The 25,359-nt window shown below is 45.8% G+C and overlaps 1 protein-coding gene across 1 annotated transcript in view; it reads left to right on the top strand.

Moving 5' to 3' along the window:
- SYNJ2BP (synaptojanin 2 binding protein) overlaps positions 1 to 24,631 on the top strand; it is a 104,839-nt gene extending 80,208 nt beyond the window's left edge. Inside the window, exon 4 of the mRNA XM_085627125.1 lies at positions 19,613 to 24,631. Within this exon, the coding sequence (XP_085483251.1) occupies positions 19,613 to 19,756 (144 nt within the window). The 3' untranslated portion in view covers positions 19,757 to 24,631. The remainder of the gene's footprint in view (positions 1 to 19,612) is intronic.
- Positions 24,632 to 25,359: the final 728 nt, after the last annotated feature.

Here is a 25,359-nt window from a genome sequence, read left to right on the forward strand (position 1 = left end):
TGTGGTGGTGCTACGGTCTGTTGAGGAGCTGCCTGTTGCGGAGCTAGTTGTTGCGGAGCTAACCTAGGTTGTGCATGCTGAGGGATTTGTTGTTGATTCTGATCCTGTCTAGGTGGACGTGGTCTCTCCTGGGTTCTACCTGTAGCAATATTATGTTTCAGGACGGGACAATCGTGTATATAATGACCTTGTTGTTTACAATAGTTGCATGTCCCTTTCGTAGGACCTGCGGAATCACCCTTTTGATGACCATCAGCTGGGACTGACTGAGCAACAAGCATTTTCATTTTTGTATCTTTCATACGTCTTTGTTCGTGTTCTTGTTCTTCTCTAATTCTATTGTGGTGATATTGTAACATCTGTAACATCTGTGATGGGGTATTACCTTGCCAGGTACTTTCGAATTTTAATACTCTATTCTTGACTTGTCACAAACAGATGTGGATATGACTCACTACTGGCTTTTATGCCACTATTTATACCAAAACATTTTTCAAAACGGGAATAGAAATCACTAGTATCTTCATCTGGCTTTTGTTTACAGGCTGATATTGCACCCCAGTCTTCCTTTTTCGTAGTTAATAAACGTGGCAGTACCTGTACTAGTAGTCCTGCTAGTGCTGTAGTCTTTTCCCCAAGTCCTGCTCCTGCAGCTCGGGCCCTTTCTTCGTTTTCTAATGCTGTCCAATCTATCTTTTGGTCTCCCACCTCCCATTCCTTTTCTTTGAGTTTCTCGTAAACACCGGCGGGTAATAGGACTTTTAATATTTTCATAATGTCAGGGTAGGTATACTCTCCCATGAGTAACATGTCTTTTATCTCGCGATGGAAACCTGCTGGGTCCTTGTCATGGCTGGGTACTACTTTCTTCATTTCTAATAATTCCAGTTTAGTTATAGGCGTGTACACAAACACGCGTGTAAAGTTATTACCGTCACCTCTGATTGGGTGTACTTCGCGTAACGGGTTCTGTCTATCTATGTGATACATTTTTCTTCCCATAATGGGAACTGGAACGTGTTCTGGGCATACGAAAGCTATATACTGGTTTCGAAATTCTAGAATTTCCTTAATTAAATCAGTACCTGACCCTCTCCATTTATTCGTGAGTAGTTCTGTCAATATGTCAGGTAAGGGTCCTGGATCGGAATGTTGGCTTTTATATAATATAAGGAGGTGTTGAATCATGTATATACTAGCTAAAGGATTCGTTGGACGTAGGATAGAGATTGTAGATGTGGGAAAAACTGTAGACACAGACGAACCTGTGGGAACTTGTGTAGGAGGTTGTAGTTGCGGGGATACAGACGGATGCTCTTGGTGTTGAACACCATCGGCAAGCGGTATGTGTGGTATGGCATTAGCATACTCGGGAGCTGCGTCATCTAAATAGGAGGAAAGGAAAACGTCCTTTGCTGTTTTGGGATGTGTTTTGGGATGTGCTTTTATCGGGAGCAATGGAGGAGTTAAGTCTTTTGGTATTTCCGGGGTAGCCTTAGGTAACCCTTCGGCCAGAAGAGGATACATACCATTCATAAGAGTGTTTCTTTGTCTATCTACTTGTTCTGATTTTACTCGGGTACCTTCCTCAATTAATAGATTTTCTCGGGGTTTATTTAAATTCTCTGTACCTTTCTCTTCCTGTCTGAGCGCTTTTTCTGTACGTCTATATGATTCTTTACGCCATAATTCAATGGCATCTTTCTGTGACTGTCTGGCTTTCTTTTTCCATAATTCTTCTTCTACTCTCATGATGCAATCTGCATCCCAGGTCCCCGCTGCGGGCCATCTCTGATTTTCTGGCAAATCCTTGGTGTAGTCCACCCATAAATCAAGAAATAATACGGCATCTAGGCCATGCTTATGATACATAAAATACCCTGGAGTGTCCCTAGGTGGGATGGGAACAGCTTCTTCGAGTACACCTTTTCTAGTTTTGATCTGTCTTAGTTTCGAAAAGAGCGGCATTTTTAGACCTTATTACTAGAACACACTTTATACAAGGAACACAATAATGAACAGTCATTCACACTACAATATATAGAACGTATTAAAACATTTAACACTTAACAGTTTAACGAACGATAATAACTAATAGAAAACTAGTTACTGACATAATACTGACACTAGATAATACTTGTTTATATGCAAGACATACTATATATACTGCTAAACAGTACAGATACACTGCTGAAACAGTGCAGACCGGATTTGTGTACCCAAACCCGTCTTGACCGGCACAGACTATGTGCACGTTAAATGCCTCCCCTGTAATGGTACTCACCGGGTAGCTCGGAACGGAAGGCCTCGGAACGGAACTGAAACTGGACCGGACTGGACTCGACTCGACTGGACTTGGAACTTCGGAACCTGGTGGGCCTCTGTATACCTCGGATCTTGCTCTCTCAGCTAGGCTCTGGTCGGGATACTTCGCACTTCTCACCGCCTCGTCTGGGTGTTGATCGCAGCCTCAGTCACCCCCGCTTGGCTGGAGGGAGATACAGGAAATCCTGCAGGTACGCGTTTTGTCCGTTCAGCTGTGGCAGGAGACCGGGCCTGTAACGCACCTCCGGCGCGTGAGATGAGGAAGTGTCCCTGTTCGGGCGCCAATTTCTGTGGTAAATATTTCATTACCGGTACTATTTTTTATGCGGTAAAATCTAGTAAGAATAACTCAGTAAATATAAGAGGCAGAATCCGTGGTATTAGAGGTTCTAAAAGGCTTTATTCCTTGACAAAGGAAATACAATTCGAATTGCAGGCTTCAAATTCCATCACCACGAGAGTTCAGGAAGGAAGGGCGTACATTATTGACAGATAATTAGTTTTATAGGAAAATGCATTACAGTGAAACAGATGCAAGAGGCGTAACAGCTGATAAGACAGATAAACTGTGCATACGTAACTAATAGAGGCGGACATATGGGCGTAATTTAATAAACGTCATTATACATGATGTCACAAGTGGGTGGATCCATCAAAGAATCCTGCGATGTCAGCAGAAATATTTGGCAGAGATGCGCGCGCAGCCGCATGACGTGTGATTGACGTGCAACTAGAGGGTGAAGGGGACTTGACATTTAGCTCTACATGTGGAGACAGAAGTCTGGGGTTCATGTCAACCTAATCCCAAATCATATCTAATATCCTATGTTTAAAGAACTGTGTTATCCAAAAGGAAAGGTCTCTAGGATAGAATCTATTCTATACTGACTGTTAGTACGTGTACAAGCGTCTAAATGTCTACATGAAATGCGAGGGGGTAGGAATATTCCATGGTAACGGGGCTATGAATTACTTGCATGTGGACAGTGAGGCCTGGCCCTTTGCACGGTAGCTGGAGGAATGTTTACCTAAACTACTAGACAGGAATGCATCGGATGAGGAGCGGAGTAGATAATCTTGAAGGTGAAATACAGTTTTTGGCAGGCAACAGGCTGGATCAGGCACCGTTAGCCGCGCAGGGAGTAGGACAAAGTTCATGGATACAGATGCAGGCTCAGACTGGAGCTTTCAGAGGCAGAAGGCAGGAAAAGACTTGATGACAGAATTCTGGGCCTACTCGCCTGAATCTGTAAAATGTGGAAAGTGAACTATATAAGTCGGTGGCCTTTCATACTTAGGAATGGAATATCTGACCCATTCATGGCGGATCTGAAAGAGGACATGTTGACGGTGGACGCACATGTATTTGCGTCTTCAAAACTGGAACTGGAGGGAACATACATGTACTTATAGCATGCACATGGAGCCGTTGGGGTCTACGATAGGGGACATAACTGATCACAAAATTCATATTTCCTCACCACTGTCATCCCCCCTTAATTTCTACCCCCCCCCCCTGTTGCGGGGGCCGGAGGTGCACTCACCGCTGCGGCCCAGGGCCAAGAAGCCTGCCTCCGTTGTCACCGGGGCCCGCGGAAAAGCCCGGGGCCCCGCCGCTGCCGTCGCAGCCTGCCGCCTGCAGCCGGAGTCCGGGAAAGGCCTTGGGAGGCCGTGAAGCCGCCCTCCACCCTCACGTGACGGGGGGCGGACTGTGCGACGCCGCCCCCGCCGCTCAGCAACTCGTCCCCCTGGGCCGCGCCCCCTGGGCCGCACTGCCATTGGCGGCTGCGGGCGCGGGCCCCTGAATCAAGGAAGGAATTCCCCGGAGCAGCGTCGTTCACGCGGAGCTACCCGGCCACGTCTGGCCCGACCGGGAGCCCCGCGCCCTCGGCCATCGACCCGGACATCGCCGGGAGCGCTGGAGGGCCTGCCACACCGAGGGACTAAGAAACCAGGTAACCCCCCTCGGGATGCGGGCGGACGGCCGTGCAGAGGCCTTGGACGTGCCCTACCCCCCCCCCCGGGGGAGGCCCGCGTGAGAGTCGAGTGGGCCCACTAACTTACCAATTGGCCGATGAGGCGTGAAACACTGGCCCAGAACCCTTGCCCCATCACCTCTCGCCCTCTGAAGGGCTCCCGGAAAGTACTTTGGGCCCTCTGGAGTAGCTAGTCGCTAGGCTGAAGCGCCAGTCCTGAAGCGCTCGTGATGTACGGAAACACCCCTCTGCTGGAGGGCCTATTTGAGGCGCTATGCTCCCTGAAAGCCCCGTTGAATGTGCCAATGTCGCTAGGCCATGTTTTAACGCGCTAGAAATTGGCTAGGTGCAGCGCTATGGTCCTGGGTCTGATTTAAAGCATTATTCAATTGCTATGTGCAGCGTTATGTTCCTAGGCCTGAGTTGAGGCGCTATTCAATTGCTATGTGCGGCGCTATGTTCCTATGCCTGATTTTAAACGCTGTTTAGTTGCTACGCGCAGCGCTATGTTTAACCACTGTGTTTGACACTCCCCAGGATCACCAGGTGTCGCGTCTTGTTCCCATACCAGGGTTAATGCATTCAGGTATTGCCAGTTGAAACATAATGAACTGCTTTTGAGCCTGACGTTTAATGTAATAAGGTACTGCCCAATGAGTCATAATGAACTGCTTTTGAATCTAATGTGATTTAGATAAACCTGATTAATTTTCATTTAACCTACTGTGTGGTGTCAGTTATTGCGTGCGCTTCCTGCTTCAGGGGATGTGTGTGTTGTATGGTCGCTTTACACTTAAGCCTTCGGGTGCCTACCTGCTTGAGTCACGTTACCCCCTTAGGGCCTGGTGACCCCCGGTCCTACATTGGTGGCGAGCGGTGGGATAAGGACCTGTGACCATACAGCAAACTCCAGTGAAGCGGAGGGCGCCGCAATTAGACGCCTATTGTGTTTAAGCTCTGCAACTGTTTATTACTGCATGGATTGAATTCCACTGTCCAGACTGAGGGTGTAGAATCCTAGTTAGCCTGACACGGTCACCCGTATCCTAGTATTTTTCCTCCTTAATATCTAGGTCCCCACCTGTCACGATGGAGATCCAGTTAGCCGACCTTGAGGGGTATACTGTAAGGCAGCTGAGAGAATTCGGGCAGGGGATGGAGGTGCCTGGGGTGCGGAGGGCCAAAGGACCGGAACTCCGTACCGCCTTAAGGGCATGGGTAGAGGCCCACCCAGAGGGGAGTGGGGATGAGGGACAGGGGGCGCAGGATGCACCTCAGGAGGAGAGCGCGCAGGAGGAGCTAGACCTGCTCAATGTGGATATGTCTGAAAATGTGCCACCAGGGAGACGTTCTGGGGCCAGCAGTAGGACAGGGTCTAGGAGGAGCGCGTCTCCAGAGGAGTATGAGGACAGGAGGGAGGAGAGACAGTTGAAATGGGAGCTAGCCAAATTAGAGCAAGAAAGAGAAAACAAGAGATGGGCAATGGAAGAAAAGAAGCTGGCGCACGAGCTTCAGCTGAAAGAGTTGGAGCTGCGCGCTCTCCAGTTGAATGCGTCCAATAAGGACAATGGTGGCAGCGTACCAAAAGATCCCCAAGAGTCAAAATTCTATTTACCCAAGGTTGATATCGCCAGGGTGTCTGAGGAGGCATTGGGGGGTGACCCTGAAGGGGGTGGTGCAGGGATCTTCCAACCCAGCGAGGTGGGAGAGGTGGCAAATAGCCCAGCTAGGTCCCCGGGAAGAGAGAGGGTTGTAGGGCCGCACGTCCTATCCATAGGAAGGAGTGAGACGGGGAGGTGTCCCGAGGTGCCCCAACCGCAGTCTCAGGGCCTGGAGAGTTCCATAAGGGAGCCCCAGGTTGGGAGCCTAGGCTGTCCTGATGTGCCGCCCGGGGAGGGGGAGCCCCTAGTGTCAGGAGGACCCAGGGCGACTGTAATCCGAGCTCCTGAGGTTCTGGGGTCGGCCCAGCCGCAGGGTTTAGACCCTGGGCTGGGATGCCAGGTTCAGGGGTTGCCTGACCTGGCGGGTGGGGCATCTGTAAACAGTGTCCCCCCAGGATTGTCTTCCAGGGGTACTTTTCCAGGTGGGAGGGTGCGGAACTCTGGGAGGGGGTGCAGGGTAAGGGAGGACTCGCCCCTGGCACCGATGCAGCCTAAGGGTTTAGACCCTAGGCTGGGGAACCAGTTGAGGGGTCAAGGCCCTGGACTGGGGAGAGAGTGGTGGTCTGAGGGTGCCTCGCATGGGAGTAGGGTGAGGAACCCCAGAAGGAGAGGTAGGGGGAGGAGAGCCTCGCCCCTAATGGCTGGTCAGCCTGAGGGTGCGGACCCCAGGTGGAAGGACCAGTGGCAGTTTGGGACTGCAAGGAGGAGGAGGGGAGTGGTCAACGGGCACTACAGGCCTGGGGCTACTGCCCCCCACTCTGCGAGACCACAAGGGCCAGAGACATCTGGATGGCCTAGGGGCTGGTCCTGGCCACAACCAGCTAGGGAGCCCCAGTGGGGTGGCTTTGTTGGTCCAGCGAGGTTTGAGAGGAACCATCGGGATCCAGAGTGGAGGAGAACCTGCGGGTGCTCCTGCAGTTGCGGGCCTGCGTCCACCTTTTCTCGCCCCAAGCAGGGAAGCCCATCAAGAAATTGATCGGTCTACCCTGGCTTTTGGCTGTAAGAGGGTTGTGTTGGACATGGCCCTTTTCCCTGAATTTTTTCGTTTTTTTTAATGCATGTTAGATGCAAATAACCAGTGTTAAGGTGCAGGTGCTCCCTTCCCCTAAGATGGCTGCCACAGGCCCCTGCTACTGCGGAGTGTCCTTTCTAGTAGCACCCTAGCTGCCAGGAGCTGGCTGGAACCCCACAACAATGTTGCAACTCCAGCCCGCCTTTTTTGTCCTATACCTAGAGTGGGGAAGCTCCTGGAATGTGCTGGAACCTTCTAGAAGGGAGGTGGGGTTTTACTTTTGCCGCCTTAGAGGGTGGTCACCTGACCTAGGGCTACTAAAGCGAGGGAGGGACTTTTTTCTAGGCAGTTGGAGTAACGCAGACCTGGGGAACCCACGCAGGAGTTTTAGGCAGTAGGGCCTAGTCAGGGACTTATGCCTCTGAAAGTGACAGGGCTTAGGTGCTGCCTTTTAAGTGAGTGAGGGATCCGGTACTAGCCCACTGATCTAGCTCAGCGTTAGGGGAACCCAGGGGCCATCTGCCAAGCTTGACTAGGAGGGAAACTAGTCACCAACTCAACCCCCCCCCCCCCCCCCCCCCCCAAGGAACAGAACCCCAAGGGCGCCAGAGCCATCTGCGCCATTAAGATTGCTGAAGCTTACTGCTGAAACCTATTGCTGAAAGCTTACTGCTGAAACCTATTGCTGAAGCTTACTGCCGAAACCTATTGCTGAAGCTTACTGCTGAAAGTCACTGCTGAAACTGACTGCTGAAACTTAGAGCTGAGAATTACTGCTGGACTGCTGGGGGATCGACCAGGTACTAGCGCTGAGACCCCTGCGCTCCCCGACCTTGCCTGGGATCCCCCGAGTCAGTCCTATACCGGGCGCTGGGCCCACTGTCATCCCCCCTTAATTTCTACCCCCCCCCCTGTTGCAGGGGCCGGAGGTGCACTAACCGCTGCGGCCCAGGGCCAAGAAGCCTGCCTCCGTCGTCACCGGGGCCCGCGGAGAAGCCCGGGGCCCCGCCGCTGCCGTCGCCGCCTGCAGCCGGAGTCTGGGAAAGGCCTTGGGAGGCCGTGAAGCCGCCCTCCACCCTCGCGTGACGGGGCGGACTGCGGGATGCCGCCCCCGCCGCTCAGCAACTCGTCCCCCTGGGCCACGCGCCCGCAGGCCGCACTGCCATTGGCGGCTGCGGGCCCCTGAATCAAGGAAGGAATTCCCCGGAGCAGCGTCGTTCACGCGGAGCTCCCCGGCCATGTCTGGCCCGACCGGGAGCCCCGCGCCCTCGGCCATCGACCCGGACATCGCCGGGAGCGCCGGAGGGCCTGCCACACCGAGGGACTAAGAAACCAGGTAACCCCCCTGGGGAGGCGGGCGGACAGCCGTGCAGAGGCCTTGGACGTGCCCTTCACCCCGTGAGAGTCGAGTGGGCCCACTAACTTACCAATTGGCCGATGAGGCGTGAAACACTGGCCCAGATCCCTTGCCCCAGCACCTCTCGCCCTCTGAAGGGCTCCCGGAAAGTACTTTGGGCCCTCTGGAGTAGCTAGTCGCTAGGCTGAAGCGCCAGTCCTGAAGCGCTCGTGATGTACGGAAACACCCCTCTGCTGGAGGGCCTATGTGAGGCGCTACGCTCCCTGAAAGCCCCGTTGAATGTGCCAATGTCGCTAGGCCATGTTTTAACGCGCTAGAAATTGGCTAGGTGCAGTGCTATGGTCCTAGGTCTGATTTAAAGCATTATTCAGTTGCTATGTGCAGCGTTATGTTCCTAGGCCTGAGTTGAGGCGCTATTCAATTGCTATGTGTGGCGCTATGTTCCTATGCCTGATTTTAAACGCTGTTTAGTTGCTACGCGCAGCGCTATGTTTAACCACTGTGTTTGACGCTCCCCAGGATCACCAGGTGTCGCGTCTTGTTGCCATACCAGGGTTAATGTATTCAGGTATTGCCAGTTGAAACATAATGAACTGCTTTTGAGGCTGACGTTTAATGTAATCAGGTACTGCCCAATGAGTCATAATGAACTGCTTTTGAATCTAATGTGATTTAGATAAACCTGATTAATTTTCATTTAACCTACTGTGTGGTGTCAGTTATTGCGTGCGCTTCCTGCTTCAGGGGATGTGTGTGTTGTATGGTCGCTTTACACTTAAGCCTTCGGGTGCCTACCTGCTCGTGTCACGTTACCCCCTTAGGGCTTGGTGACCCCCGGTCCTACACTTTTCGACACGCAAACCAACATAACTCGACGGTATTGTTCTCGATCGCGTGGTCTTCGTCGCGCTCCTCAAATATTCGATTCCGGTCGTCAACACGGGCCGCTGGGCCTATTGACTCTGTTCGGGCCTACGGCTCATGGAAAGGACTCCATTTAAAAAATGCCCCCAGTGTGGAGCTAAATTTCCACACTGTGACCACCACAAGGTCTGTAACCTGTGTCTCTCGCCAGAGCACGACGAGAATAATTGCCAGGCCTGCGCCTCCTTTCGATCCAAAAAGACCATCCATGATCGCCGGGCCCGACGACACATCATGGCGCAGCGAACAGCTCCGGCACCGGTGAACATCTTCGATGAAGGACCCGATGTCCCGGAGGAGGATTCTGAGGATCTCGAAATTGTGTCCGAAGCAGACAACTCTGACTCAGATGACCACATCATTCCAGATCAACGAGTGAGTACAACTGCCCCTACCCCAATCCCACCTCAAAAAAGAAGGCCCTGGTCAAGACTTCGCCTGCTGGCCCCAGTCGTGACCCAAACAAGTTTCAGAAGCCCCGCCCCAGGGCCTGGCTCCGAAGATAAAGGACAAGCCTTCCGGTGGCTCGGGACCAAGCAAGCCACATATCAGTGTCCCGCAGACGCCATCGGCACGGAAGGCGGGAGCGCAGCCTACTCCCAAAAAGACGTCGGCACCGACTCCCTCGGCGCCAAAAGAAAAGGCATCAGGTCCGAAACCGATACATTCGGAACCAAAAAAGATTTCTGACTCCACTTTAAAGCCGAAGGACCCAAAACTATCTCCCAAGGCTCCGAAGCAGAAATCCAAACCTCACTCTGACCCGAAAAAATCTTTAAAGAATGTGGCCAAAATTAGTCATTTTAGCCAAAGTTTGCGGTTTGCAGGGCACTCGGAGTAAGAAAAGGTATTGGGACCCATGTATGTCAGAACACACTGGATCTCTTGGTTGTCAAGTTTCCAGAAAATTCTGGTTTTGAGAGTTTTCACTCAATGATTGCAGAGCTGGTGTCCAAATTCGGCAGCTATCCATATCACAAATAAGGGTAGTTCGTGCAGAAAATGTAATGTCCCCATGCTGTATTAAAAGTACTTTTTTTGTTGTGGGTGCTAGGGACACCACAAATGTGAGGTACTGTTTTTTTTTTTTATTGGGACAGCTGTGGAAACGCAGAATAGTTGAACATTTGTTATTACCAATTTGACTTCTTTCCATTTATGGCTTTTAAATGTAAGTCAGTGTGAAAGGATGCATTTTACACAATGCCCTTTAAATCTCATAATTCTGAGATGTACAAAGAACACTGTTTCTAAAACCAAGTATCACAGACACATTTATAACAATACATAGCTTTCATTCATACCCATATTTCATTCATTAGATTTTACCACATGTATTTCTGCATGTTTGGTAATAGTAATTGCCTTTATTTAGTGTTACTACCACTGACGAGGCGTCAACGTGCTTTTTCGGCGAATAGCATGCTACTCCGGAACCTAAAAGGATTATTGGTGAATTGGTATAATGAAATATTAAGTTAATTTGAGCGCTGGATATGTTAGTCTGTTATTTGGATTGAGAAGGATAGTGGAGGGGTAGAAGAGGGAAGGGTTTGGAAAGGGTTTGCATTTATATGTTGCTTGCTACCCCTGATGAGGTGTTGAAGTGCTTCTTGTCTGGTAACAATGAAAATGTATTGTAACCAGCAGCTCATCTGCCAGCTCCCACAAGTTTTTGGACTGCCAACATATCCCCGCAACTATAAGAGTCTGACAGACTTAATGGTATGATGCTTTTGTAAATTGCTAATCAAGGAAAATAAATGACAGATGAACATTGTTACCACTTGCAATTTGTTCATACTTAATTGCATTATTTATTTATTTATTTTAATGATTAGTTTCTTTGGGAAAGCCAGGAGCAAATTGCCCTTTGCTGAATTTTGAATTTTGTCAGTTTTTCAGTAATGTATTTTTTCCAGGTGCACCCATGGATTTCACACCTGTTTCCACCTCAAACTGCAAGTAGGTTGAAAACAGAAAAAATAGGAAAAAGGGACTACCAGTTACAAAAAGCTAAAACTTTGGTTCAACAATAAAGGCTTTACAACTCTGCTTGCTCGTGAAAGCTGAGAAGATGGGTATCTTAGCACTAGAAACCTTTTGTTTTTGACGTTTTAGGGAAAAAATACGCTTTCTTGCACAGCAATTTTTCTCATTTTTTAACCCCTCCCCTTAATAAAAACCACACTTTTCTTTTGGTTATATTCTTGGTTTGCTCCCAAAAAATCCTTAAAGCTGGGATAGCTTTAGAATCCCAAGAGTTGTGGGGAAAAAAGGATGCAAATTTAGCATTGATACCTGTTGTGGGGAAAAAAAGAAATGATATAGGTTTAAGCACAAAGTGTCCCAACTACCAGAAATTGGCTCGAAACTGGGACAGGAAAAGCCTCCGCAGCTGAGGGTTTAAGAATATTTATACTTAGTTGAAGATACTTAATATCTTAATCAATCAAGAGATCTTGTTTTCGGTCAAAGTCGGTTGAACTTTTTATTTGAGCGGATGAGTATGTATCTACTTGGAGATGCATTTATCTCACCAATACCAGAGTACCGGATCCTTGCAGAGCCAAGGCTCGCTGTGTCCAGTCCGGACACCAACACTGAGGAAGACTGACCTGCACGTCGAGGGACTTCAGGGACAGCTGTCCTATTTACTGCTCTTCTGCGAAAAACAGACGTGAATTTGTGACTGCCACCACCCGATGCCTCAAAGCACCTATGCACCCACAGGCCTGAGTCCAAGGGAGGTGACTGGGCCAACGGGGTCCCCAGACCCACAAGATCCAAGCCTACGCTTGTGTTTGCCCAGACTGGACTTTCAGTCTCCGCCTGCTGCCCCTATCTGCAGGCCCGTTCTAACCGTGAGAGACTCTTGCACCATAATCTGACCTCAAAAGACTCCACTGTACCCGAGCCCCTCAGCCCGAGGAGAAGTGGACCAAGGGTGTCCCTGTGTGCCAGAGGATCTCAAGGGTCGAGTTCCCCTGTGGATGCCCTTGGATTGGTCCTCCAGTCCCAGCTTACAGCCTCTTGGGTGTCCCATTGAAGTGAATGGGACACCCGACGCCGTGACCCACCTCTGCTCCCAGACACCCCAAAGCTTCCCGAAGTGACCTGTTGGTGTGTCCTTGGACCTTGCCCCATACTCACCTTAAGTTCAGAAGAACAGTCCTGTTAGTCACTGACAAGTACCCTAATGCAACACATGTCTCTCCTCAATTGGATAACATTACCGATCCAGAAAATGCAGTGTCCATTTTTGAAAACTATAAAAATTCATAACACTAAAAGTACTTAACTGATTCTCATGATCTTGGTATCTAAATTTATATAAAAGTATGTTATTTTTTTATAAATTGGTGTGTAATTTCTTTGTGTGGTCTTATTGCCTTTGTGTGTGTAATACATGCGTAGCACTACCCTCTGATATTCCCAACTGCTCACCCACACTACCACAAAAGAGAACATTTGGGGTGTCATTTGTGCCTTTGTAATTCCTTTGGGGTTTGCCTGGACTCTTTGAACGATATAGCTCTTTCTGGAATATCATGTAAAGAGCCAGCTTCCTATAGGCGATATAAAAGAAAGTGCTTCAACTATTTTTGTCATACAAACGTTTTTACATGATTGCAAATGAGAGAACTGGCAGTAACAGATGTAGAAAATTATTTTTTTGCTTTATGAGTAGAGAACCAATGGCTGGAAGACCATCCAACATCCCAAACTGGCGAGGACTAAGTTCAAGCTGCCTCAAATGATTTTGTTGAGCAAAAGAGACAGTTTTTTAGCCACACATGAGCCGTTCTTATCAGTACTGTTTGTTTTCCAGCTTGGGTTAAGCGTGCACGTTACCTACCTGCATATCTCTCTTGCATCCCGCCCTATGTTTTTAAGGACATTGAAGTCCTCCCCATGTTGCACAACCAGGACAGTGACTGGGGCACGTCCATCTTTTTTTAACTGCATGTTTAATTAGTTGTGCACTTCGCATGGATTTCTGCAACTTTTCACTGACTACTACCAAAGTAAAACAAATAGTTTGAGATTTTTTTTTATTCATTCAAGTGCAGCTTGTACTCTTTTTTTCTTCAGGTTAAAAAAATTGGTCAACCAAAGTTTTTTTTCTTTTTATAATCACAAGCAAAAAAACTTACACATTTTAACTGCCAGACTTGAAACAAGCAAGGACCTGTTAAAGTGCATTCATAGTTTGCCTCCCCAAATGGATTACAAAGGCAACAAAACATATGAGCGAATTTAAATATGGAGGTGTTTTCCAATTTTACTTCTGTCCATCGTCTAGCAGTGTCCGACATCCTTGCCTACCTCCTCACCCACCCTGTCATAGCGAGGAGCTTTGAAATCATAGTCTGTATGGGGAATAAAAAACATTCTCGAAATCCATTATCTGTATTAACCATCAGTTTAACATCTTTCTTTCCTCCTTTTCAACAAGAGAGCCTCTGCTGCCACCTGCTGCAGAAATATGTTGTGTACGCTTCCATATATCCCATTAAACCTTTCTTGGATGCCATAGCCAGGCCACAATTTTCAGAGGTATCAATCAATAGACGTGGCTGCAAAAGGTGAAAAAAGGGTACAGCTATTTTCTTTTTGCGATAACATTACTTTTTCTTTTGCACTGCACGTTTTAAAAAACATTTGTTGTTTTTATGTGTTTAAGGACTGTGGAGTCCAAATAAACTTGGTCTTGAATTGGAAAAAAAAAACATTTAAAAAAGGATGTTAGCGCTATCTAGGTGGAAATTGCATTCACTCATTTAGAAATGATTGCTCCTGTGAAGATTTGGAGTAGAGGGCCCACTGAAGAATCATAGCACCCTTTTATTATGGGAGATAAATCAACCACGGGTCAGCAGCCCAGACGGACGAATTATGCAATGCTGTGCTTTTTCTTGGCAAAAACTGTGCTATTGCATTAAAAACCAGTGCATCTTATCTGCACTTGGTATAGTACATTTTAACGATATTAAAGTAGTCTGAGGCAGTAAACTGACTGCACCAGTACAGTTTGTATTTGAAGATACAGTTCACCAGAGAAACCAGTTGTACAAATGCTGAATTTTCATGCGATAATGAGCTTTTTATAGGAATACAAGGTGAATTCAACAGAATTAGACTTCGGAAATCTTGAATACCATGCGATTTGATTTAATAGCATTGTTTACATCAATGGGCAAACATAAATTACATTGAGGTAAAATCTAAAGTTGCTTAGCAGCGTTTACGTCTTTAAGATCAGAGGACACTATGGCTGTACGATTTATAACTGATGAGAGATTAGTCAGAAAAGTAGTTAGACTCACATGGAGATCAGGTGTCAATATTGATGCTTTTTGCTAGTTTGTAATCCAGGCATAGGAGTCAGAGTTGAAAGGTGCATATCTAACTGTTAGAAGGCATTCCATTGTAACTGGGCGAAACAAAGTGTCCACAAAGTGACGTGGCTGCGTCATTGCACATTTTATTTTTTGTAGTTAATTTTGCCTGTGCTGCACAGCATCTTGCTGATGCCATACAGTATCGCCTTAGGCAAAGCTAGTAGGTCCTGAAGGTGAGACTTATTGACTTTGGCAGTGCTTGTTATGCATCTTGTCTATGCACAAAAGTAAGGAAAACATGGCAAAATTGAAAAGGCCTGTTGACTTTGCTAATGCTTGTTTCCCTCTTGCATAGTGTACATATTGTGACAATTTTTATCGATGCACTAAAATCCTTGCCAACCTAATTTGAAAAACATTTTAAAAAAATGTATGTACAGTGGTTGCTGTCATTATATTGTCGGGTTGCAAATGCTGCACATCAGGTGTTATTTTACCCAACTGGGGGATTGTTTTATTCTGAAATGTTGAAGTCACACGGATAAGTAAGTAGCAGGCACATAAACACAAGGAGTTATTTAACACTGTAGGATTTCAATAATATGTGCCCAGATGAGTCAGCAGTGTTCTGAGGGTCCGAAAAAACTCTTTATTTAAATGAAGAGGTATGTCCATGAGCATGTACAGCAATTTAGGAAGAACAACTATCTTTATAAGTGCCATTCAGTGAGCCAGTGACAGAGGCACCTTTATCTAGGTGTGAGAAGTTGGCCTGGTATATGATGTTCACTAGTTAAAGTGACCACCCTGTACCATGCCAAGCAGCCCTTATGGTGTGGTTGTAAGTCAACCTTTTCGGACTAGCTGCCCTAGTGGTAGCGTAGGCTAAGCAGTCTTTGAGGCTAAACTCGTTAAAGCGTGTTAAGCAGGCTGTTTTACCAAATGTAACCCCCTTTTATACCAATGAAAGGACACCACACAGATATATATTCAAAATATATATGTATTTATTTCTCAAAGTATCCCCTAGACTCTTTATGAGCACAGGAGCACAAATCGTTAAACAAGACAATGTTATAATATACAGAAGTTGCACTTTATATGGATGGGCCCTGGTGGCCTCTCAAACCATATACTAAAATAGTGGTATAAGTACCACGAACAGGAAAGGGAAAAGGCCTGGGGCCTCTAGAATCGCTGGGCCTACAAGGAGCTAACTTTAGTTAGTGACCAGGAGGTCCACGGGTCGCGTGTGCAGTGAGTAAAGTTACACGCGGGCTCCCATAGGTTTTCAATGGGTGCGTAAAAGTTTAAAAGTTACTGCAGAAAGGATCTTCTGGTTGGATTACGATCTCAAGATTTAGAACCCAGACACTAGAGATGTTTCTCTACACTTGGGCACCGGAGTGCCAGCGTTACCTCACCCACAGGAAGCGGGTGCATAGGTCTCGAAGTGCGTCGGGTTTCTTCTATCGATTCAATGGAGCCTGATGACAAAGATGCTGCAGGCGGTCGATCCGGAAGAGCTGCGTTGGATCCAAGGGTGGATCGGAGTTGTAGAGGACCTGAAAGCAGAGGGGACAGTGTTCGCAGTCACTAGCCAGTGACCAGCGTGGCACCAGGTAGGTACCAGGCGATGTCGGGTGCAAACAGGTGATGAGGGGTAGCTTGTCTCCGCAGCCACGTGGTCCCTGAAGGTCGACGACGTCCAGGAGTCGAGTCACGAGCTGTCCTACGCAGGCTCTCGCTGTCGGCGGTGTCGGCGACTCGAAAGAAGCGAACAAGCCTTGGCAAAGGCAGGAGTCGTGGAAAGAGAGGAAAGCTGATTGTTCTGACCAGCAAGGTCAGAGGGGCTGCTCCTTTGGAGAGCAGCTAGGGCCAGTCTGGAGCAACCAGACCAGCGTCGTTGATTTCAAGTTTCGTCGCCAAAATGGCCACTAGCCAACGGGCCAGGGACCGAGCAGGCGCGTCGAGATGCAAAATGCAGCGGGGCCCCACGCAGATCGTGGAGATGCTGGAGGGCTCACCTTTGGTGCAGATGCTGCTCGGTGGTTGGGCTTCTCAGGACCCAAAGCACAACTTGGAGGGAGCCTCTGTCGTTGCGCTTGCAGCTTGTCGTCGGTCTTCCAAGATGGCTGGCTCCACGTGTCTCGGTGCCTCCACGGGTTCCTTCTTTGCAGGGACTGTGGATCGGGCTACGAGAGGTCTGGAGGTCCAGGTCTTGTCGGGATCTGGGCTCGGGCTCCGGCAGGAGGCGGCGGCAAAGCAGACGTTCAATAGCTGGTTGGTGCTTGCGTTAGCAAGATGGTCACTCCCTGACCATAGGGGAGATTTCCTTCAGTCCTCTGTGCTGCAGAGCGTCGAAGTTCCCGTCTTCTTCTTGTGGTTAAGTTGATTCCAGGATGTCTGAAGTCTTAGGACACAGCTCCTACCTTTAAGCGGATTCTAGGGGCCGGACTACCTGCTAGGTCCCTCCCTATGGGTGGGACCAGGAAGGGGGGTGGTTACACCCCCAATCCATTGTCCAGCTCGCCCCAGGTCCGGGGCTGGTGTGCCCCAGGACCGGTTTGAACTGGCATATGCACCGAGGCTCCTTGTGAGCCTCAGGCATGTCTGATTCTATTGAAGCCCTACCTGACCAATACACAAAATCCTGTCTGGGGTGGTGCTCGCACCTCCCCTGGCAGGAAACCCTTTGTCCACGTCTCCCAAGCTGGAAGGACTCCCAGCAGCAGGAGGGCAGACTTGTGTCTGTGGTGGCAGCATCCATTTTGTGGAGCTGAGGCTATGTCTGATTTTACCCGGGCTTTAGGTACTGTACATGTTGTGTCCCTCTAGAAGGGTGGAATGCTAACCCCGTCGCCAGAATTGGCGAGGGGTTAGTATTCCAATTCGTATGACACCTTACTCGACATGTTTTGATAAAGCCAAACCAAAGATAGCATTTAACCGCGAGGTTCATAATGCACTTAAGAGTATATCGTATGGCGATATCTGGAAACAGTAAAAGGAAGTGGTTCCGATCACTGCAGACAGGCTCAGCTCATGCCAGAGCACCATCTCACATGAAACCAAGCACTCTGCCTTCAGGATTGTTACGGCCTGCCTTAGGAGTGACTTATAGGTTACTATGTGTCCCATTTAAGGTTAGGTATAGGTATACTACACCTAAGTAAGGGGTGATTACACCAACTTACCCCAGCTGAGTGATCAGCCAGTTGTGTCAAATTGTTAGGCCAGGCCAGGGGTGGCATAATACATGCTTCAGCCCCGTGTAGGCCTTAGATACACCAATGCCCTGGGTACCTAGTGTACACTGGTACAGGGGCTCACAGGGTGATCCAACCAATTGGGTATGTACCTAGGGTACATGGAGTCCATTTTAAAGAGAGAACAGCTAGGCTGAGATCCTGAATGGCAGGATCTCAGGCCAACTAAGTCGAAAAACCAGCTAGACACTAGGCAAAAAATTGGGGGTAACCATAGTCAGATATCCACCTTCCTACACTAGGTCTTAATCTGGGGCATCACTCTTCCACCATTGGGCTGTAGTTTAATCCGTGTCTTTTTAGGACTACCCCATGGTACTTAATCAAGGCTTCTATCCTACCAGATTGTTTTGTCAAGAGCAGGTTTAACTGGAATCCATGAGGGTAAATAGTTCGGTATTATCACAATTGAAGGAAATACCAAAGATTCTGACAAACTGAACCACCTCCCATATCATAGAGGAGCGGTTGTCAGACAGTTTCTGGAGAAATAGGGTGTTGCGTTTATACATTGAGAGAGGCAGGCACTCTGAATGAAATTAGAGGTCTTTATGTGAATAGTATTTCTGTTGCTGGCAGGCCAGGTGGTCCATGGCCAGTATGAATACTAAAGACATTAAGGGAAACCCCTGTCTGGTCTCTCTGGTCACCAGAAAGATGTCTGATGTTAAACCGTTTGTGCAGTTGGTACTGGTTTGGAAGTAAAGTAACACTATAAGTTGTAATGGTCCAATCAAGCTGCCCGCACATCCTTCAGAGATCCACTTCAGCAGCAGCTGGGCGGAAGAGCACCCAGCAATACCAGGGAGTTAAGTTGTGTCCTAGTAGAGCAGATTTAGGAGCACTGAAGCAGCTTTTGTTCCAGTAGGCCGCTGGGGATCTTTAACTATTAGACCATCTTGGAAGCCGGCTCTCTGGCACCACCCCTCCCCGCCCCCTCTTCCCCCCCCCCCTCATATTTTCTTTTTGTTGTTAAATATAACTGTAGGGAGAGCTATGTTAGGATTGCTGAGTGATAGTTATGTGGATGATCATGTGTGCTTATAATTGTACTTTGACAAATTATTAGTTCATCAATAATCCAGTTGAAACCAGTTCTGACGACCCCACTCTGTCGAACCGGTTTCTAGTTTCAACTTCATTGGCATCCACAAGGCTGACCAACCCAATCAGATGAAAACACTTCCTTGTAAAAATGTGGGCCAGATTTGCCCCTGCCAGATTTCTGTCTGGACAGTGTGTTTTGTTTTATTTGGTCAGGCTTATTTATTCAGACGCTCTTTGGTTTTTTTTTCTTCACATTTTTTTTCTTTTTGTTGGATTTCTTGTCATCCCTATCATATGGTTTTCTATACACTGTTTTCTTCTGCCTGTTGGCCTTCCCATAGTCTTGTTTTGTGCCCCAAGCTCTCCTCATCTGTATTTTTGAACCCCACCTCCCTGCCTCATGTCTTTGTCGAATGGCACATCTTTCATATTTGTGCACCTCATACCCCCTTTGAGTCGTTGGCTGGGGCTTCCCATTTTGGAAATTCTTAGATTTGAGGTAGGCTTTACCAGGATGGGTGGAGGAGACAACATAATCCGAGACAAAGCCAGGAACACTGAAGAGGAAAAGCTAATGAAAGTGGCACTTAAACCCTCTATCCTTAGTGCTGTGATTGTTCATCAGGTGAACTTATTAAAATCGGGCTTTTATCTGTCAACAAGTAGTGTTTAACACCAGTTTTTCTTTTCTTGCAGTCGCAGGTTCAGAATGGACCATCAAATCATAAATCAGATGGAGAACATGAGGGCCCATCTCTAGCCGTGTTTTTGGTGCCGACATTTATTGCGTTGACAACCATCACCATCTGGGCAGTCATGAAATACCGGCAGCGGATGTGAAGCGATTTCTGAACATGTACTAATGTATTGATTTAAAGAGAACATGATCTGTAAAGAGAGAATGTCAACTTGCAGACTTGTCCAAACATCAATATCTGTTGTAGAGTTATTGCTGATACCTTTTTTTTTCAATGGATGAGAACAGCAGGTCTTGGCTTTAGAAATAGTACACAAGATGGGAAACGTCATTATTCTGGCCGAAGCTCAAGCATCTTGCACCAGGTTGCTTGTCTTTTCCATACCACATATGATAGGCGTTTGCTTGCTCAGAATACATACAATGCCACCATTGGCCTTCAAGTACTTTCTTCAGAAGGGATTTCATTGCAGTCGGTAAAGTCAAGAACCTTGGTATTTATACGTGTGTAGTTTGAGAGCGGTACCTGGTTTTATAAATGATTTAAAGGGAACAAAAACAAAAATGTATCCACTAGAGTCTAGAGATTAAAAGGCAGTTTCCCTAGTAGAGTTTTAGAAGTATGGATGATTCTTCTGAGGAGCCAGCATGCTGGGAAATGCGAGAGTGAGTAATTTATGTGGAGGGAACAACGGCTGTGAGTGGGTGTTGGAAAAGGTTCATGTTTTGTTCATGTACTGGAAATGGTTGAAATGTCAACGTCTTCTGGGGACTTAACATTTGACACCTGAGATGAACAATTGAAGATTAGGGTTTTTGCCAAAAACGGCTGACTTTCCTTCTGCACTAGGGTGATTTGGAAATTCAGAACTAGTGCCCATTAAATAGTGTGGAGCTACTGCCTTTAATGGCGAGGAGCAGGGTATGGAAAAGAGCAATCTGTGGGAGTCTAGTAATAAAGTGAACTGTACAGGTTGCTAATGTACGCCTCATCTGTGCTGATATCACTCTGCATTCTCAGATGAAATCTGGTTCCCCATTCGTTTAGTTGTTCCTTAACATGAGCGATAGTATATATACTATACGATACTTGAGGAGGTTGAGCACATTGTGGTAGAAGAGGTGTCCAGACTGGTTGGTGTTGATTTCTTACTGAGATCATGAGTCTTTATTTAATAGGCGGCTACTTAAGGGAGAGCAATACTCTGCTAGGCCTACTTGATTGTGTAATGGGGGCGGGGGTAATCACAGGAGGTGCCTTTTCAGAACTGCCTTACTCCGTGTGCCCAGCTACTGCCCTGTGTCAAATCGCATATTCTGCTTCCTAAACTGCGAAAAATGCATGCACATTTCCCAAACTGTAGTTTTGCCATGTGCCATATTTAATTAAATCTTGCAGTGTACTAAACCAAAGCATATTCGTTGTTAAGTAGCAGTACATCCTTTAATGGTGGTTTGATGAAAAAAGGACACTCGTTAAAGAGTTTCTGATGTTTGCTCTTTTTGTTGCATGTCTTTTCCCTTGCATTGCTCTTTATTCCAGTTTGTCTGCAGATACACATGTATCTACCATGCGTGTTGTTACACTTAGTAGTTTGACCTGTAAATTTATCACTCCTGGCAGCATTCATAGATACGTAGGGAGGAAGCATTATAACTGTTAGAATGGAAATGGACCACAAAGGAAGATGGGTATTGCTTATTTAAGGAAACTACCAACCATACTCTTGTGTGTCCAGTAAACCATCTGTTGCTAAATACACTATCCGTACTGCAAGGTGACATGGCCACCTTTGACATCCTTTATGACTTGTGTCTTCCTCGCCACCTGAAAATATTAAAGATAATTTTTTTTAAGCGGACAGAGTTATTCTTGGGTTATTGATTGTCTCCTCAGTTGGATGTTCAGGGAGTCTAGTTTTCTAATCTGACACGAACTCCTGATGCATCATAGTTGGGTCAGCGCGTCCATGATAAAGACTTGTTCAGAGTAATAGTTTTTGTAAATGTGAAGGTCTGTCACTGTAAAGGTTGTTAGTGTGATGAGGATATACTTTGTAAGTACAGACCAGATAAGTCTGAGCTCAGGGGAGCTATTTAGTCACTGCGTTTCCTTTGATCACAGTGCAATAGTTCTATCTGTGATCTCGAAGTTTTATTGGAGGGTCAATCATTTGGCATGAAGTAGTTCATGCGTTTCTTTCATCAGCTTTGTTTTCATTCTCTGTCCACTAGGTGTATACATATTTGAGGCATATTCTGTCTCTCCTAGAAGAGATTAGAAAACATGCAGTTACAGGATTATTTCATGCTGGGTCGCACCTCCCAAGTTTCCTTGAAAAATACTTTGATACCATGTGCATGTTTTACTTCGTTTCGTCGTATGGTAACCAGGTGGTTTTAATTTTTCAAAGCTTTGTTGTATTCATTTCTCTATACTATGATAATGCCCTCCCTCCAGCACCACCTCCCAATTGTTTTCCGTGACTCTGTTCCATTGAGGAAGCGAAACAATGCAAGACTTCTTCAGCTGTCAAATTCACCTTTAATTTGTGATTTGTCTTGAAATTGTCCTAATAATTGGCCCTGGTATCGTTTTGCCTAGAACCAGTTTGGCACACTCTTAAATTGAATCATTATACGTGAATATCAGCTTAGTTTTTTCCACTACAAAAGTGTGTTAATTCTGTGATCGAGGCACGTAAATTGACTGGGATCTTGGAGAGAGTAGTGAGAGATCAGTTACTCCTAAAAGCTTTGACCTTAGCATGGATTACTTCGTTAGATGTCAATTTGGTGGTACAAATATGATATGCTCCATTCTGTAGAAGCTCAATTTTTTTTATTTTGCCATTTTTCGCCAGTAGTCAGAAACGTGCATATGGTCAAATTCAATTATTAGTGCTTGTCACTTCTCAAAACACACCAGCCATAGCTGAAAATTCTTTGGCTCAACACTTATTGCACCTTGGTAACGTAATCCGTGCAGAAGTGCTTTGCAAGATGCAAAATTGTTCTTCCATTGGAAAAGCTAACCTGTCTTGTGTGCAACCCATGGTGGGCAGGATAGTACATTTTACCTTTTTTCTTTTTTTTTCAAAGTGTTTTTGAGAGATTAGATTTTAACTACATCAGCATGGTGCACCTACTTGTTGCAATAATTGAATCATACTTGATGACCATGTTCTGATTTCAGGTTTTTGCAAATGCCATTCTAGACTGAATATACTTGAATGCTGGGTACTAAAATGTTGGAAGCAATGATGAACAGAATGAGGATACACGTTTCATGTATGCTTTACGGGTAAAAGCTAAAAGCGAACCAAGAATATTGTTCAGAAGGTGTGTAAAACAAGTGTGTAGAGGATGGAAATAAGATGCAAAGATGAGAAGGCAATCAAAACTAAACTTGATGTTAAGGGTCGTATAGGCTACCAAAAATGGGAAAAAGATTTAGCTGGTAAGAGTAATTACAACACGTTTGAGATGTGGGAAGTGTGATTGGATAGTAAGGCTGAAAAGTATAACAAGGGCATGTATCCACTTTTTATTTTGTTTAAAGAGATGTAAATAAGAGTGACAGTTTAGGGCTTAGAGGCTAAAAAATGAGATACAATGTTGGGCGAGAATAGAACAATATTGAGGCAAATTCAACCTTTTAGTTTCTGTAGTTTGTATATGCTCTGTTGAACGAGCTTTTAAAAATCCTTTTGATGGGAACGTGCAGTGTAGCTGTACGTGAAAGTATTTCTTAAGAGTCCATTCATAACTTCCATATTCTTATTAGTCAATTCGAAATGTTTATCCTCAGTAACAATTATTTTATTTATGAGTAAAGGAATAGAAATACAGAGCAGTCACAGAGAATACAAAATTCAGTACCCACATCAAACCATGGTGCCAGCATATACTTGATCAGAAAGGAGAAATACAAAGAAAATAAAAAAAATGGGTGGGAAGGGGATGAAGGAAGTGGAGCTGGGGAGTTATAATTTGATGAAAAACGGTAAACCGAAGAGGGGTTCTGACAAACATCTGTCAGTCTCGTACCCCAAAGAGGCAGAATTCAGGGATAAGGCCTACACAAAACATAATCGCTGGACATGGCTTGATCATTGGTCTGAGAATGCAGAGTTGTGTTAAACTTGTGTAAGATACATATGCTATAGCTGGATGAGTTCCCTCACAACTAATTTCAACTAACCTCAGCTCCTCTACCTGCTACTCATGGTGTTCCTTATACTGCTGTAGTTTCAGAGCTTAGCACTATCAACCAAATATGTAAGTTAACTAATGTGTACTGCTTTGATGCTCCTAAATGGTAATTACTGGTATGATAGAGACACTTATAACATTGGGGCCTGGTGCTCCTTGGGTACTCCAGTTAAATAATCACTACATTCCCAGCTTCACATCTGTGGCAATGCTTCAGCCTCCAATGTAATTACTCTGTTAGTTACGTTCAATCAGTTTATGAATGGAGATGATAAATCATTCTGATACATCATCTAATGTATGAATGTTGACTCCTGTTCCTTAAAAGTAGATTACATGTTTCTGGATGCTCTTCAGAGTGACTCTTTTGAAGAGTTACCTATTTAAAAATAAGTTGACCATCTATCGTGGGAATGCTTATTTGAAATGTTCTGTTTTCTTAGTCATTGTGTTTAATTATTTTAAGGACAAAAAGCGTAATTGACATTAATAGCCACCCAATAAATGTTTCCATGTTGGGAATATTTTTTGATAGTGAGGCCCTTTAAATATTTTCTTCATGTATTTTAAAAAATACACTATCTGCATTGAAACTGAATTCCTCAATGAAGATTACACTTCATGAAGTTTACATTGCTCTATGGTAGGTGACGTTTCTTCAGATGTGTTAAGGAAAAGATTCTCCATTGATGAAATTTAAACGTAAATGTGGACGCTTGCACTTTCTGTTAAATACTGAATGTAGATGGAGGCCAGTGTTCGCATTGAAAATGTAAGAAAATAAATGACTATGTTATTGCCAATTGTCTGACATTTTAGAAAACAAACTTTTTGAAGTTATGATTTCATAATTGAAAAAAGGTAAGGCAGTAAATATATTATTTTACAGTTATTGCACCATATTTTGTCTGCTAAAATATTTACTGCACAGCTAGTATTCTCTCTCCCAAACCGGTTTGCTTACTTTTTCATATTTAAGTACTATATTAGTAATTAATTTTAGTGTTAATTACACTAGCTATTATTTTCTTTTCCTGGAGCAAAATTTGCCTGCCCGTTCTGGAGGATTTTTGCCCCCTTTCGGGGTAGTAGGCTAGGTGGAGCAGGTTTCAAGCTATGCAGAAGATTGCTTAATTCATATTGTTAGTAGAGTTGCTACTGCTGCTTTTAATTCTTTGGCAATCACATTGAGTCACTCACTCAAATACTCTAACTGCTTTCAACAGAATATTTGGATCATTAATTCCTCTGTGACCTGAGAGACAAAAGAAAGTACTGTTGACTAAAAGGAAAACAGTGGAAGTCTACATCCTTCTCTGATGAGGAATGGTGTAGAAAGGCACAGAGACTTGAAAAAACCCAATAATAAACTTTATTACATAAGTATAATTGATAGGCCCAGTCACAGCATTACTGACATATTGAAGACTGTTAAAAAACTGACACATTGAGCATGTCTCCGGGCAGCGATGGTAAATAACCAAAGTTGGACTTCTGTTTTCACAAGACAGTAAATGACCACACAAAGCTT

This window comes from Triturus cristatus, chromosome 9, assembly GCF_964204655.1.
Source record: "Triturus cristatus chromosome 9, aTriCri1.1, whole genome shotgun sequence".
NCBI lineage: Eukaryota > Metazoa > Chordata > Amphibia > Caudata > Salamandridae > Triturus > Triturus cristatus.